The following is a 12,737-nucleotide window of genomic DNA, read 5'->3' as shown; positions in this document are numbered from 1 at the left end:
TATTATGAAGGAACAAAACCTGTTATGCAGAAATAGTATCGACACATTCCCTAAACTGCTTATGATGGTCGTTTAGATTTACAAACAATGTTCTGTCATCTCTTTCGCACTTAACCATTTGCGAGAGAGAGGGAGAGATAAATTGTTAGCCTATATCGACCGTCATAGGTTTTCCTGTAACTACTTAATTTGTTTGTATATTGGGTTCATTTACTCGCATAGATGTTAAGGATTGCAGATTGTATAGAGTTACCCACATTACCGCATGCGATGCCATACTTTAGTATTATTTAAACAGTTAAAATGTGTATTTTATTAAGGTAATAAACTGTATGTTTGCTTGTGAGGTTCTAACAGGTCGAAGTGTTGTTTCTCCTTATTGTTTAGATTGATCACTTTTCGTTCCAAAGTGCGCTTCTCTTACGTTAGATGTCGCTACGGGGCATTAAGATGAATAGGAAGATTAGAAAGGAAAGATATATCTGGGTCATATTCTAATAAAACATGGTCTTCTCTTCCCAGAGTGACACAAGCCTACGTCACAATAACATGACCGCTATATATCATATAGCGCTGTCGCATGATAACGTAGGCTTGTGTCAGTCACGTGACCATGAAAAGACGGGAAGAGAGTACCGAGTAGGAGTATATTATTATACCATGCATCTGAGTCAAGCAGGTTTCGGTAGCTCTGTTGGTTTAGTGAGTTTAATCGATTAGATCAATGTTCCAGAAGATAATGAGTTCGAAACTCGCTCTAATTGTTTTATTTTTATGTTCCTTTAAAAATAGATCGACGATTTATCAAGCAAGCGGAGAAACAACACTTAGATTTGAGATTGGATCGCCCAGGTTGAATTTGCCATGATTGTACAGCCTTCTCATATTGGCGTTTATCGCGTATACTCTTCCTATTCGCAGTCAGCTTATTCGATTAGTTTTACCATAAACGGTTCCACATTTTTAAGGTGAGATAGGCAGAATCCGTTAAGTCGAATTTTTTATTCGATTTTATATGCAGCCAACATAGGAACGTGTGACTATATCTATATCCTTACCCATCTCATCTTAATTGTTAAAAATGCTTATCTGTATGCCATACGATCAGTTAATTTTTCGCGCTCACCACGATTTGCTATGTTCATTGTCCAGACATCAACAATGCTCAAAATGACGTGCACTCGATAAAAAAATACGGGAAACATTTCTACGTAGCTATTTCGGTTACCAAATTGTATCTATCTTGCATATTGACTATACTTCGTTTTTTTAGCATTAGAAATTAGGTAAACAATCTTGATGTGTCTTTTAATTGAAAAACACTTTTTAAAAATAAGTTACGGCAAATATGTAACAGTTATGAATCTAATACGATCATTTTTATTCTTCTGCTTTCATAAGTAATAGTTATTGATTTTTAAAAAGCGTTTTCCAATTAAAAGACATGCCAAGATCGCTTACCTTCTTGCAAGTTCTTTCTAATGTTAAAAAAAATGAACTATAGTCGAGTCGTCGTATAAAGATAGACGTCCACAGGGCCGCATCGCACGCAACGTATCAGTAGACGCACTTGTGTGACTAGAATACTAAAATCCGTTGCGTGCGATGCGGCTCTGCGGACGTCTGTCTACGTTTAAACCTCGTAACGTAAGGCCCGTACATATCGATTGAATTTTGAACCATCCTTAATTGGAACAGTTACTTTTCATTCGTTCGATTTTAGAACAAAAGAAATTCAACCTTACTTCCTACACCGTTGATTCGAAATTCAATTGACAATATTCTTGTATGGTGGGCCTTAGGAGATGGCGTACAGATTGTATGTTTTGCCCAAAGAATCATCAGACAAGTTAGAAGGAAAAAAATGCTTGCTCAAATACGGACAATGAATTAACTAATGGATAAATATCGAGCATAGATGCGGATCCATTATCACACTGAGGGCCTACCACGAATCATTTTCGACGTGTTGCCTCCCTGTCACACGTATGTACGAATTTACAAGTGCGACATGGAGGCAATACGTCGAACGTGGTTCGCGGACCGCGGTAGGCTTTCTGATGCGCTTTCGCACTCCAGACTCTAGGTTACCTAAAAGCGAAAATATCGGGCGCGGGAGATTGACTGTCGGGCATCCATACAATATTCAGTAAACAGGTGTATGTTTGGTTGGAAATAGAGTATCTAATATATAATTAACTAGGCATGAGTGAAATTCTAATGCAATAGATATAGTAACGGTGTATATAGATATCTTAGTATAGAACGTACGAACAATAGGCGTCTGTAGAATAAATCCATAATTTATTGTAAACTAGATATGTTAGAAAAGTGCTGACTTTGTCTTGCGTTATGTACTTTTCTATAGGTAGCTCATATGATATAAATGATATTTATTTATATATTGTGAAAATCTAATTGTGATGAAATATTTTAATGCCATTTTTAGCCTGTCAGTATGTTACTTATTGAAAAGTTATTTAACCAAATGATGCTAGTAGTGTAAGATGTTTTATTCTTTATTGTAGTATATTAACGGAGTTGTAGCTGAATAGTTTTTTCTATTGTGTATTACGTGAATGACAATCTGTATGAATTTATTAATACATCACTTCGATGTCTACAATTTGCTTTTTATTTATTTTACACTGAAACCCAATTAGAAATGAAATTTAAAAAATGTCACAGGAGGTGGTCCAGGGGGCCTACCGCGAAAACCGAAATTCGCAAAATGCGGGGATCTTTCGCTTTTACTCCAATGAAGGCGTAATAAGAGTGACAGAGAAAGACGCCCGCAATTTGCGAACTTTGATTTTCGCGGTTATAGCCCAGTTCCATCAGAAACGGGTAGTCAATCATTAAAACGAAACAGGCCGCGTAGCCAAGATGCCAATCGCTTACGCTCCGTAGCGATCGAAACGCAACTGTCACTGTCACACTAATATGGAAGAGTGATAGAGAGACATAATACTTTTCGTTGTCGAAGCGATAGCGATTGTAACCTTGGCTAGGCCGGCAGGAGCTGAGTTTTAAATATTTTAGGTAAATATACCCGTCTCGCTAACGGAAGCGGCACCTAAAAGTAGTGCGATAAGGACAAGGCGAAAATCCTGCGTAAAAATCTCAAAAATCGAGGTTTCGTACTCCTCTGTTTCCTCCTCCAATAGGTACTTAACCAATCGTAACCAAATTTGGAAATCTAAATGATTATGAAATTATCTGTGTCGGACCGTTTTGCTTTTTTGGCTAATTGATATCAGTTTTGAATGCAAATCACAATTTTAAAATGGTTGCGATTTTTTTGTCGCATATGCGCGCACTGCCATATAAACACATACGTTACATTTCTGCGACTAAATTATCGCGCGACAAAAAGTCGTGGTGCGCGCTTGGCCATAGTCCGAACCAGGGCTGTAACCGCGAAAATCGAAGTTCGCAAATTGCGGGCATTTTTCTCTGTCACTCTTATTACGCCTTCCTTGGAGTAAAAGAGAAAGGTCCCCGCAATTTGAGAATATCGGTTTTTGCGGTAGCCCCTCAGTATTATATTCTTTAGTCCCCTCCAGACCAAGGCCTGTTCACTTCCTAAGAAAGTTATGTCCCCAAATAATTGCGCATGTGTGCGCCTGAAGCTTCTATGTGTGCGTTGGCCTCCGAGAAAAAGTTGCGAGTAATAAAAATAAAAACATTTTTCTACAGCAACAATTATCCCAACTCTGATTAAATTATTACGAATTTTATACATAATTAATCATAAAACGGGACTTAAAACGCTTAAAACTTAATTACACGCGATTAAGTTTTATAATGAATATTTGCTTCCAACTGTCTTTATCAATATTCATAAAATATATGGAGGGTAGGTACGTCTACCCACCATAATAAAAAAATATATTTGTCAATGACTCTGTCCAACTGCTGTGGTTAAAGTTCATAACGAAAATTTTAGTTATTAAATCTTTAAATAATAAATACAACGTAGCGGTACAACCACTTAAGACTGTAAGTCTGTACCTACATAGATTACAGCAATGCACATAGAAAATGTGCTAAATGCGGATCAACGGCTGTTGAAGCAGCCAGAGTGAAATTTATACAGCTTTAGTGGGTTCAGAAGGAACCGAGTCATAACGCATCTGGAAAGCGTATTAATTAACCGTGAAGAAATGTATGAATGAATACAAGTTAGAAATCTGTGTAAAATGCCGTGTGTAAAGTGTAGTGTATCTGTGTGTAAAGTGTAATAGGTAGGCATGCCTTGTGGCCACCTCTCCCCCAGCCACCTACGGTATACAAATAAGACCGTAAAAGGGGGAAAGGCGGCCACTTATTATTATTTGATTTGTGGTGTGGGGGTGTAAAAGAAACAGAATGCTTGGCATACATACCTTCATCTCCTATGAAGGATTCTTTATCCTCGCTCTCTCTGATCCACTTCTCTTGGGCCAGAGGAGCCTCAGTCTGCTTCGCTTTACTTATGGTGGCTGGTTGTTTCACCCCGAGATCTGTGGGTTAGATTGCTCTATGAACATGGTTATCTCCAAACAATTAACCCCTAAACATATATCTGTACTCTATGACTAATGAGAACCATCTTACTCAGCCAGACTCAGAATATTCTAGGTCCTGTGCTCCTTGCACTGGATAATCTCCCTGTGGAGACTCCGATCCCTCTTGGTCGGAGAACCCGGATGGCCTATCCGGGTCAAGGTATACTTACCTCTAAAGTACCAAGCAGCCTAACCGGCCTCGCTCATCTCTAGGGAGCAGGTACATCAGGTCGAGGCGCCTGACGGCTGAAGTATCGCATCCACCCGGTCACGGTCACCGCAGCCGCCGCCCTCTTATAAGGTTGAGGTATCCTGCCGCACGTCGGCACACCTCTAGGGTCGAGGAGCCTGACGACTGTAACCACCGCACTCACCCAGTCACGGCAGCCACAGTCGCCGCCCTCTTATAAGGTCGAGGCGCCTGACGGCTGAAGTCATCGCACCGGGGCACGACGACCACAGCCGCCGCCCTCTTATAAGGTATAACCTTGTCCGTCCTACCTAAGATGGTCTTCAACATCTTCCACGACAAGGTCACATGGCAAACCAAATCTACTAAAGAGCCAATTGAATAGAGACACCATAACACCACTGCGAGCACCAAGTAACATAAAATACTTAGCTTTAGGCGACTCAGGACAGCTGTGGGCTTCCTCACTGTATATTACACTTTTATGCACTCGCACGCTTCGCGCCATACTGGTTCTAACCTTACAACTTGCCACGTTGGAATAACTTACCACAGTTCCGCTCAGAGGGCGCTGTTCAGTGTTGCCGCTAGGAAATTTGTATTGTGACATTAGATATTCGTGCTTGTCACGACACACCCCGCCTCAGGCAGCAACACGGCGACTAGATTGCTGGTCCATTCCTTGATCTTCTCAAGGGCTCTGAGAGCTGCCGCTCTCTTAGGTCTTGCTTCGTCGTGTTGTTCTTCTGGCGTAACTTCCTCTAGGTGGTGTGACTCGGGAACAGTGTGGTCGTAAAACTCGAGGCCAACGACCGCGAGTGGCTCTGGTTCGGACATATGCTTAGACTTAGGCTTAGGCTCGTTTAACTCACTAGATATAGACTCAAATATTTGTTTAGAGGAACACGGTTCCTCTTCTGGCGAGGCATGAGGCTGTACTTCTTCTGGTTGATCTCTTACTTCTTGAGTGGATATTTGCTCAGATGGAGGCTCAGTAACGTCTTTGAGGGATTCTATCGTCACGTCATCCTTGTCTGGTTGACGTTGAAGATCAGGAAGCTGCACCGGTTCTTCTACACTTTCTTCATAAGATGATATTTGTTTACACTGTTCTTCTCCATCTTCGATCTCTAACGGGTAGAGATGTGCGATAGATCTTGTATACTCTGTATCTCCTACTCGTACCGTGGCGACCCTACATAAACCGTCGGCGCCTTCCTTTGAAGATACTATTTTCCCGACTTTCCAATTTATCCTGTTCTTCGTGTCACCTTTAATCTGCACGATTTGACCTATCTTAGGTGCTAACTTTGATGTTACTCTAGGTTCTTTAGGATGGTGGGAATATCTTTCTCTCAAATTTAGGAGATACCTGTTTTCAAACATCTCTTTAAATTCTCGTAGAATTATCCGTGCTTTCTTCCAACCTTTAATTAAATTGTCCTTAGTCACCGTCCCTTGCGACGTTGTAGGATCCTTATCTGAAGTTTCCATAATGATACACTTTCCCATAGTAAGAAAGTCTGAAGGTTTTAGTACATGATCCGGCTCTGAATCTACGTAAGTTAAGGGTCTTGTGTTAAGAACTGCTTCTATTTCTTTCACCGCTGTTACTAGTTGGGTGTCATTCAACAAATGTTTCTGTAATGTTTTCTTCATACAGTTTTTAACCAGACCAACTAATCTCTCATAGAATCCTCCATGCCATGGAGCTAACTGTGGTATAAATTTCCATCTTATCTATTTCTCTACGCAGTATGGGTTCTGAAGAATCTCTGAGAGTAACTTGTAGTGAGCCGCATTATCAGACGTTATTAAGGTAGGTACACCTCTTGCTGAAATCATTCTACGTAAGGCCATTAAACCTTCTTCCGCAGTTAGGTCCTTTACAACTTCTAAGTGAATGGCTCTTACGGCTAAGCATGTGTAGAGGCTAATCCACCTTTTACAATTGCCATTCCCATTGTTAACTATAAGTGGTCCTAGATAGTCGGTACCAACGTATGTGAATGGTGAGCTATAATTGACCCTCTCTTTCGGTAACGCAGGAGTTTCTGGTAGTTTATATGGCCCTCCGTCATGCTTCATACATTCGGAGCACTTCCTCAAAATCTTTTGAACTTGGCTTCTTCCTTGAGGTATCCAGTAAGTTTCCCTTATCTTGTCTAACGTGTGACTTACTCCAACATGCTTATTTTCTTGATGAGTCTTCATTATAATTTCGTTGGTGAAATCTGAATCTTTTGGTATAAGTATAGGGTAGCGTTTATCAAATGACCAGTCTGCGTGTTTCATACGACCTTTACACCTCAGTAACTCATCTATGTCTTTAAATATGCCTAAATTCAAACTTAAACTAGTTACCTTTCCTTCTACCTCTAGAGGAAAGTATTCAGCTTGAATTTCTTTCAATTTTAGTAACTTATCTGGCATTTGATCATTGTCATGACTCGCTACTTCCTTTTCAGTTATACTGTCCTCCGTTTCCATCGGACTAACGTTGTGTATATCTGGATCCACTATTTCCATCAGTTCTTCGTCTTCTTGGATCCCAAGACCCTCCCCAACCAAGAGAGAACTGGTTGGTCCACCGCCGGAAGTTGTTGGCCACGTCTTCGGATCTTGAACTATAAATTGTGGACCACTCAGCCATTTCTCCCTGTCCTCTCTCGAGCAGGTGGGTCTGGTGCCGACGTCAGCTGGATTTAGCTCTGTTGGAAGGTATCTGATCTCCAGATCTTTATTTGTTTTGATCTCTTCTATCCGCCTGGCAACGAAGGGTGGCAATAGCTTGTCAGATTTGCACCATTCTTTGACGATCTGGCTGTCAGTCCATAAGACTTGCCTTACTATCTTCTGTTGGAGAAACTTAAGAACGAACTTTATCAATCTACTGCCAATCAGTACTCCTAAAAGTTCAAGACGAGGTATCTTGAGACTCTCCTGGTCCTTTATTGGTATCAGACGAGATTTACCAATAATGAAGCTTTTCTCCGAGCCGCAAACTAAAAAGACTGATGCTGCATAAGCCTGTAGAGAGGCATCGGTGAAACAGTGTAGTTGGTAGCCTTTTCCCACTGGTGTCTTCATGTAGCATCTGTCCACCGACACCTTCCTAATGGCTTCTAAGTTCTGTCGGATCTTGTTCCATTCTTCCGTTAGTTCGCTTGATAATGGTGAGTCCCATGACACTCCAGCTTTCCAAAGCTCTTGTAAAAAGAGTTTAGATGATAGGGTATAGGGTACTGCATAACCACATGGATCGTAGATTGATGCAATAGTCTTCAGTATTCCTCTTTTTGTGACAGCTTCTTCTTGTAAGTTAGGTTTCAACTGAAGAGTATCCTTTTTGATGTCCCATTCTAAGCCAAGTACCTTTACTTTATCTTCTTTACATGTATCAGAGACTTTCTTCATAAATTCCTTAGAATTTGAACTCCAATCTCTGAGTGACATTGAAATATCTTGAAAAGATCCTTTTAGATTTCTGTAGAGTTTCATCGCCTCATCCGTAGTGTCGGTACCCGAAACAAAGTTATCCACATATATGTCATTTGCTTTCTGTCTGACTTGCTGATCTTCTGCATTTGACAGGTGGTGCTTAATGGTCGCATTAAGCAAAAACGGTGATGAAATGACGCCAAATGGAACTCTACAAAACCTAAGGTATAGTAGGTTGTCTTGAGATACAGGTTTAGAGGTATCTTTGAGCCACAAGAATCTGGTTACATCACGATCCTTCTCGTGTAACGCCATCTGTAGAAACGCCTTTTCAATATCCGAGGTTAAACCTATCCTATGAGTTCTAAATTTTATAAGTAAGCCAGTGAGGTCTTCTAGCATGAGTGGTCCTCGGTACAAACATTCGTTCAGACTCTTGGTGTCCTTGCTACTCTTAGAGCTAGCATCATAAACTATTCTCATAGGTTTTCCTCGATGACGTACTCCATGGAAAGGTAGGTAGTGAATGACGTTACCTGTTGACGTTCTTGAAGAGGGTACAACTTCTATTATACCCTTATCTAATTGTTGTTTAAACGTATCGCTGTATGCTACCAACGTATCTTGATCCATACGTTTCAATAAGCTTGATAAACGACCAAAAGCCATTCCAAAATTATTAGGTAAATCCGGTGGATAAGTTATCCAAGGCCAGCTTACCGTGTAACGATTATTTAATTTTAAAGTTGTATCATTAAAATATTTGATGGCTTCTTCTTCTCTAGTTGCTCTTGGGGAATCGCTAATACCTATGCATTCTAGTTCCCAAAGGCTCTTTATGTCTCCATTACAAAGAGGTGGATCTGGCTGATGAAGCTTCGTTTCAATGCAAGTCTGAGTGTAAGTCACTACGTACGACTCGTCTCTAAGCTGTGGTTCTGCTCTACCACTAATTATCCAACCAAGTGCAGAGTCGATTAGAAACAAATTGCTATCCAGTTGTACCTTTTTCTCGTAAGTTATGTTGCAGTAATATTCGTTTCCAACCAAGATCTGTACAGGTCCGCTTAGCGACCCGTCGTCCGCTAGTGTATATGACTCGGGTAAGTTCTTCATCTTGACATTAGGTATATAACCTCTGGAGATATGCTCTACGCAGTTAGCCTGTATTACTATGTTCTTGTTTGTTCTAGATAATAGATGAAGAGTGACTATTGGGCTATGTATCTCTCTGGGAGGATCGTCGCCGAAGGTGAATACTACTAGATGACTCTCTTCTTCGACGGGAAGCTTTAGTTCCTTTGCAGTCCGGAATGTTACATAAGAGCGTTGGGAACCTGGATCTAAGAGAAGTCTATATTTAAATAGTTTATTCTTATCATCTATGGGGTTTGCATAAACTGTTGCCGTTTGGAGTGCAGTGATTCCCTCTTCTAGAACAGTCAGGACTGTTTCTTCTCCGTTGTATCCTTCTGAAAATTTGAAGGACATAATGCTCTATTATGCAGTACTTCACTATGGCAGCGAGCGCATTTTTTCTCACTCTTACAGTCCTTTGCCAAGTGATCCTGCTTGAAACAGATGAAGCATCGTCTGAAGAGACGCTTCTTTCTTTCTCTCAACGTAGAAGCTTCTTTGCATTGGTCATTATAATGATCGCCGCTGCAAAATACACACACCAATCCTTTCTTAATACCTGAAGAGCTTTGCTCCTGAAGAGATTCGGTCACACCCTTTCTTGAAGTTGGAGTTTGGTCTGGTCTGTTGTCTCTATTGTTATTTTTCTTGAAACCTTTGAACTTCTTCTGTACCGGTCTCTTATCGAAGCCTCCCTGCTGGTTTTGTTTACTCTGATTACTGTGATGTAGTTGGGACTGACTTGCGTATCTCGCGCGTTTCGCATTCACATGAAGAATCCCGACCGTACTAGCTTCCGAGTCCAGAGGGCGTTTCCTACTCGATATCCTCTCCGCATCCTCCTTGGCAGTGATTATTTTGTCCAGTTGGCTTCTCAGTTCTTGAATGGAATCATCCTTAACTTTAAGTTTTATCTCATATACTAGATCAGAAGGAAACTTCTCTAGTAGCATGAAGCGCAGGTGATTATGATTAACGTTCTCACCTAGTGATTCTAAAATCTTAAGGTTCCTTTCAATCTCGTTGAAAGTCCTTCTGCAATCATCCGCATTGCCTTTGGCCATCTTAATTTTATATAATGTGGCATAATGCGCATCTATGAGATGTGAAGTTTTCCCGAACCTTTCCTTCAGTATTGAAACCGCAATAGCATAGTTGGTGCTAGTAGTCGCCAGACCGTCAATGGCTCTTTTGGCATCTTCCGTGACTGAAGTCTTAAGATACGAAAGCTTGTCCACATCCGGCAGGTTCCTTGCATCGATGTTGCTTCTGAAGGCATCCCAAAATTCATACCACGCCAGTACATCCCCATTATACACCGGCAGCTGAAGCTTAGGAAGTCTGCACGAGGAGTTCGCTTCAGTCAGCTTCTCTGATGGTTTGCTTGATGTAGATATTTGGTCGATCTTCACCTTAAGTTCAGCTAAAGTCTCTTCTGCTTGTAGTTGAAGTCCACTTATCAAGCAGATTTCATCAGATGCGGGTGTCGAAGCCAGCCTAAAGTACTCCGTCAGATCTCCGTTAAGTCTTTTCAGTGATGCTTCTAATTTACCGTAGGTAATCTGAGCCTGTGCTAAATTTTCTAAATTAACAGTAACCGGAATTACTTCTAAGTCCGTTGTGAGTTTGTCGTTAATGAGCCTAAGCCTTGCTAAAAGAATGTCGTCCATTCTGTTGTTTGTCTAGACCGTAGTCTTGTCTAAGCCTGTAACGCACAGAAACAAACCCGTTTAACTTTAATTCCCTAATAATATGAACGGTCACACCAATAAAATAATTTAATATTTTAGGTTAATTAACCTTTAATAACTCCACATATTATTTATTTTAATAATCTCAAAGTATTTAAGTTTAAATCCAACTAAAGTTCTCTAAAATCCATTTAAGTTTGAAACTAAAGAAAGAAAGTTGAATTTCTTTTAATTTAAATTAATTAAAACCATTGAATTAATTATTAACCGATGTCTCTTTATTTGAAGTTGTTATGAAAGGAAGTAAAATAATAAATTTATGGTAGGCAACATAACATACACACTGACATACAAATGTGTAATCTTTGTTTATCATTTATTTATAGATTGCACCAGCCTAAGCCATGTCAAAATCAGCAAGTGACGTTGACGTTTATACACTGATACCACAATACAAAATCTTCTGTCACTAACTTAAGCTCACTCGCAGCATGATGAAAGTTAACGTTTTTATTTTATTCATTTGTTTGGTTTATTTATTTATTAACCCTTTATTTGGACTTCACTTGTTTGATAGTTAATTATTTAAAAATTATTTAGTTTTATTTCACTCATTTGTTTGTTTAATTATTGGAATACTTCAACAAAACACTTATTTTATATCTAAAAACACATAAATGTCACCACAATATCCTGTAAAGAAGATGTTAGCTTATATATATACACAGCACAATTACTATTTTTATAAACTGCAAACCCAATCAGAAAGGAATCAAGTTGTATTTCTAAACTTCCAATAAGATGCATGATGAAATAAAAATATACCTATTTACATATCTTAAGAACCCTAGAAAATGTTCAAAAAGGTTCTTTATAACTTGTGAAAATATTAAAATCGGCCATGTACGTCCGATGTTCCAGAAGTTTCTACTACGACTCTAAACTAAACCACACTAATACGAATCGTATTGGCATAATGATAGGGTCTATTTTCCTTTACCATATCTCACCTCGTCAATTTCTAGAAAGTTAAAATATTTTAATAAAAGAACGTAGTAGACCCGTATTTCCATGGTGATTCGCCTAAATATCGAAAGAAACTTCGCTAAATTAGATGATTTTCCTTGTTTGGTTGGACATCCAAAGTTAGTCCAAACTAAATAATCATGGCTGCCGTCGCACGCCGAAGCAAATGACGATCGCATTTTCTTGATTTATTTAAGAATTAAGTCGTATTGCTGTAAAGTAGATGCTTAAAAACTTACCGAGAAGTAGTCTAGTCCAGGTATTAAACAGTCTTATCCGGGGTTTTCGTCAAATCCGATGAAAATTTTGTCTCGTCCGGTGTGGTTGACGGAGGCGAGTTCACTGTACCTATGAACGTAAATGAAGACATTTTTGATGATCCTACTTATTTACACGCTAAACACTTCGTCGGTGCACTTTATATTACAATATTTGTCAAAATTACCTGTGTAATTTAAGGAACCTTCCTGGGGAACTCGCAACTGTTCGGTGACCTTCCGCCAACGATTTAAAATGGTGGGACGAGTACTGTACAACTTTCAATGTTGCCAAAGTCAACATAAATTCCCCCAAAATTTCTATAAACTGTGAAACGAATTTCGGACTCTTATCGGTAATTTTCGCAATATTTATGTTTATTCCTTATAAATAGCCATACACTTGAATTTTCAAAACTAAATTTATAATTCTAAAGTAAAAAGA

The 12,737-nt window shown here is 39.6% G+C and overlaps 2 protein-coding genes across 2 annotated transcripts; both read right to left on the bottom strand.

The window, feature by feature from the left end:
- Window positions 1–4,392: 4,392 nt before the first annotated feature.
- LOC134679949 (uncharacterized) lies at window positions 4,393–10,479 on the bottom strand. Its single transcript, XM_063538901.1, has 2 exons — window positions 5,291–10,479; window positions 4,393–4,505 (listed from the first exon to the last, which is right to left on the bottom strand). Exon 1 carries the CDS (start codon window positions 9,670–9,672, stop codon window positions 6,481–6,483), a length of 3,192 nt encoding a protein of 1,063 aa, XP_063394971.1. The 5' UTR covers window positions 9,673–10,479; the 3' UTR covers window positions 4,393–4,505; window positions 5,291–6,480.
- LOC134680435 (uncharacterized) lies at window positions 9,800–10,988 on the bottom strand. Its single transcript, XM_063539567.1, has 2 exons — window positions 9,878–10,988; window positions 9,800–9,843 (listed from the first exon to the last, which is right to left on the bottom strand). Exons 1-2 carry the CDS (start codon window positions 10,986–10,988, stop codon window positions 9,800–9,802), a joined length of 1,155 nt encoding a protein of 384 aa, XP_063395637.1.
- Window positions 10,989–12,737: the final 1,749 nt, after the last annotated feature.

This window comes from Cydia fagiglandana, chromosome 3, assembly GCF_963556715.1.
Source record: "Cydia fagiglandana chromosome 3, ilCydFagi1.1, whole genome shotgun sequence".
Taxonomy (NCBI): Eukaryota; Metazoa; Arthropoda; class Insecta; order Lepidoptera; family Tortricidae; genus Cydia; species Cydia fagiglandana.
This window is presented reverse-complemented; position numbering and strand designations above follow the sequence as displayed.

Excerpts from the sequence above, each read along its gene's own strand:
- LOC134679949 (XM_063538901.1), bottom strand. The coding sequence starts at position 9,672 with ATGTCCTTCAAATTTTCAGAAGGATACAACGGAGAAGAAACAGTCCTG.
- LOC134680435 (XM_063539567.1), bottom strand. The coding sequence starts at position 10,988 with ATGGACGACATTCTTTTAGCAAGGCTTAGGCTCATTAACGACAAACTC. Across the intron at positions 9,844-9,877 it reads TCAGGAGCAAAGCTCTTCAG|CGGCGATCATTATAATGACC; the intron begins GTATTAAGAAAG and ends TGTATTTTGCAG.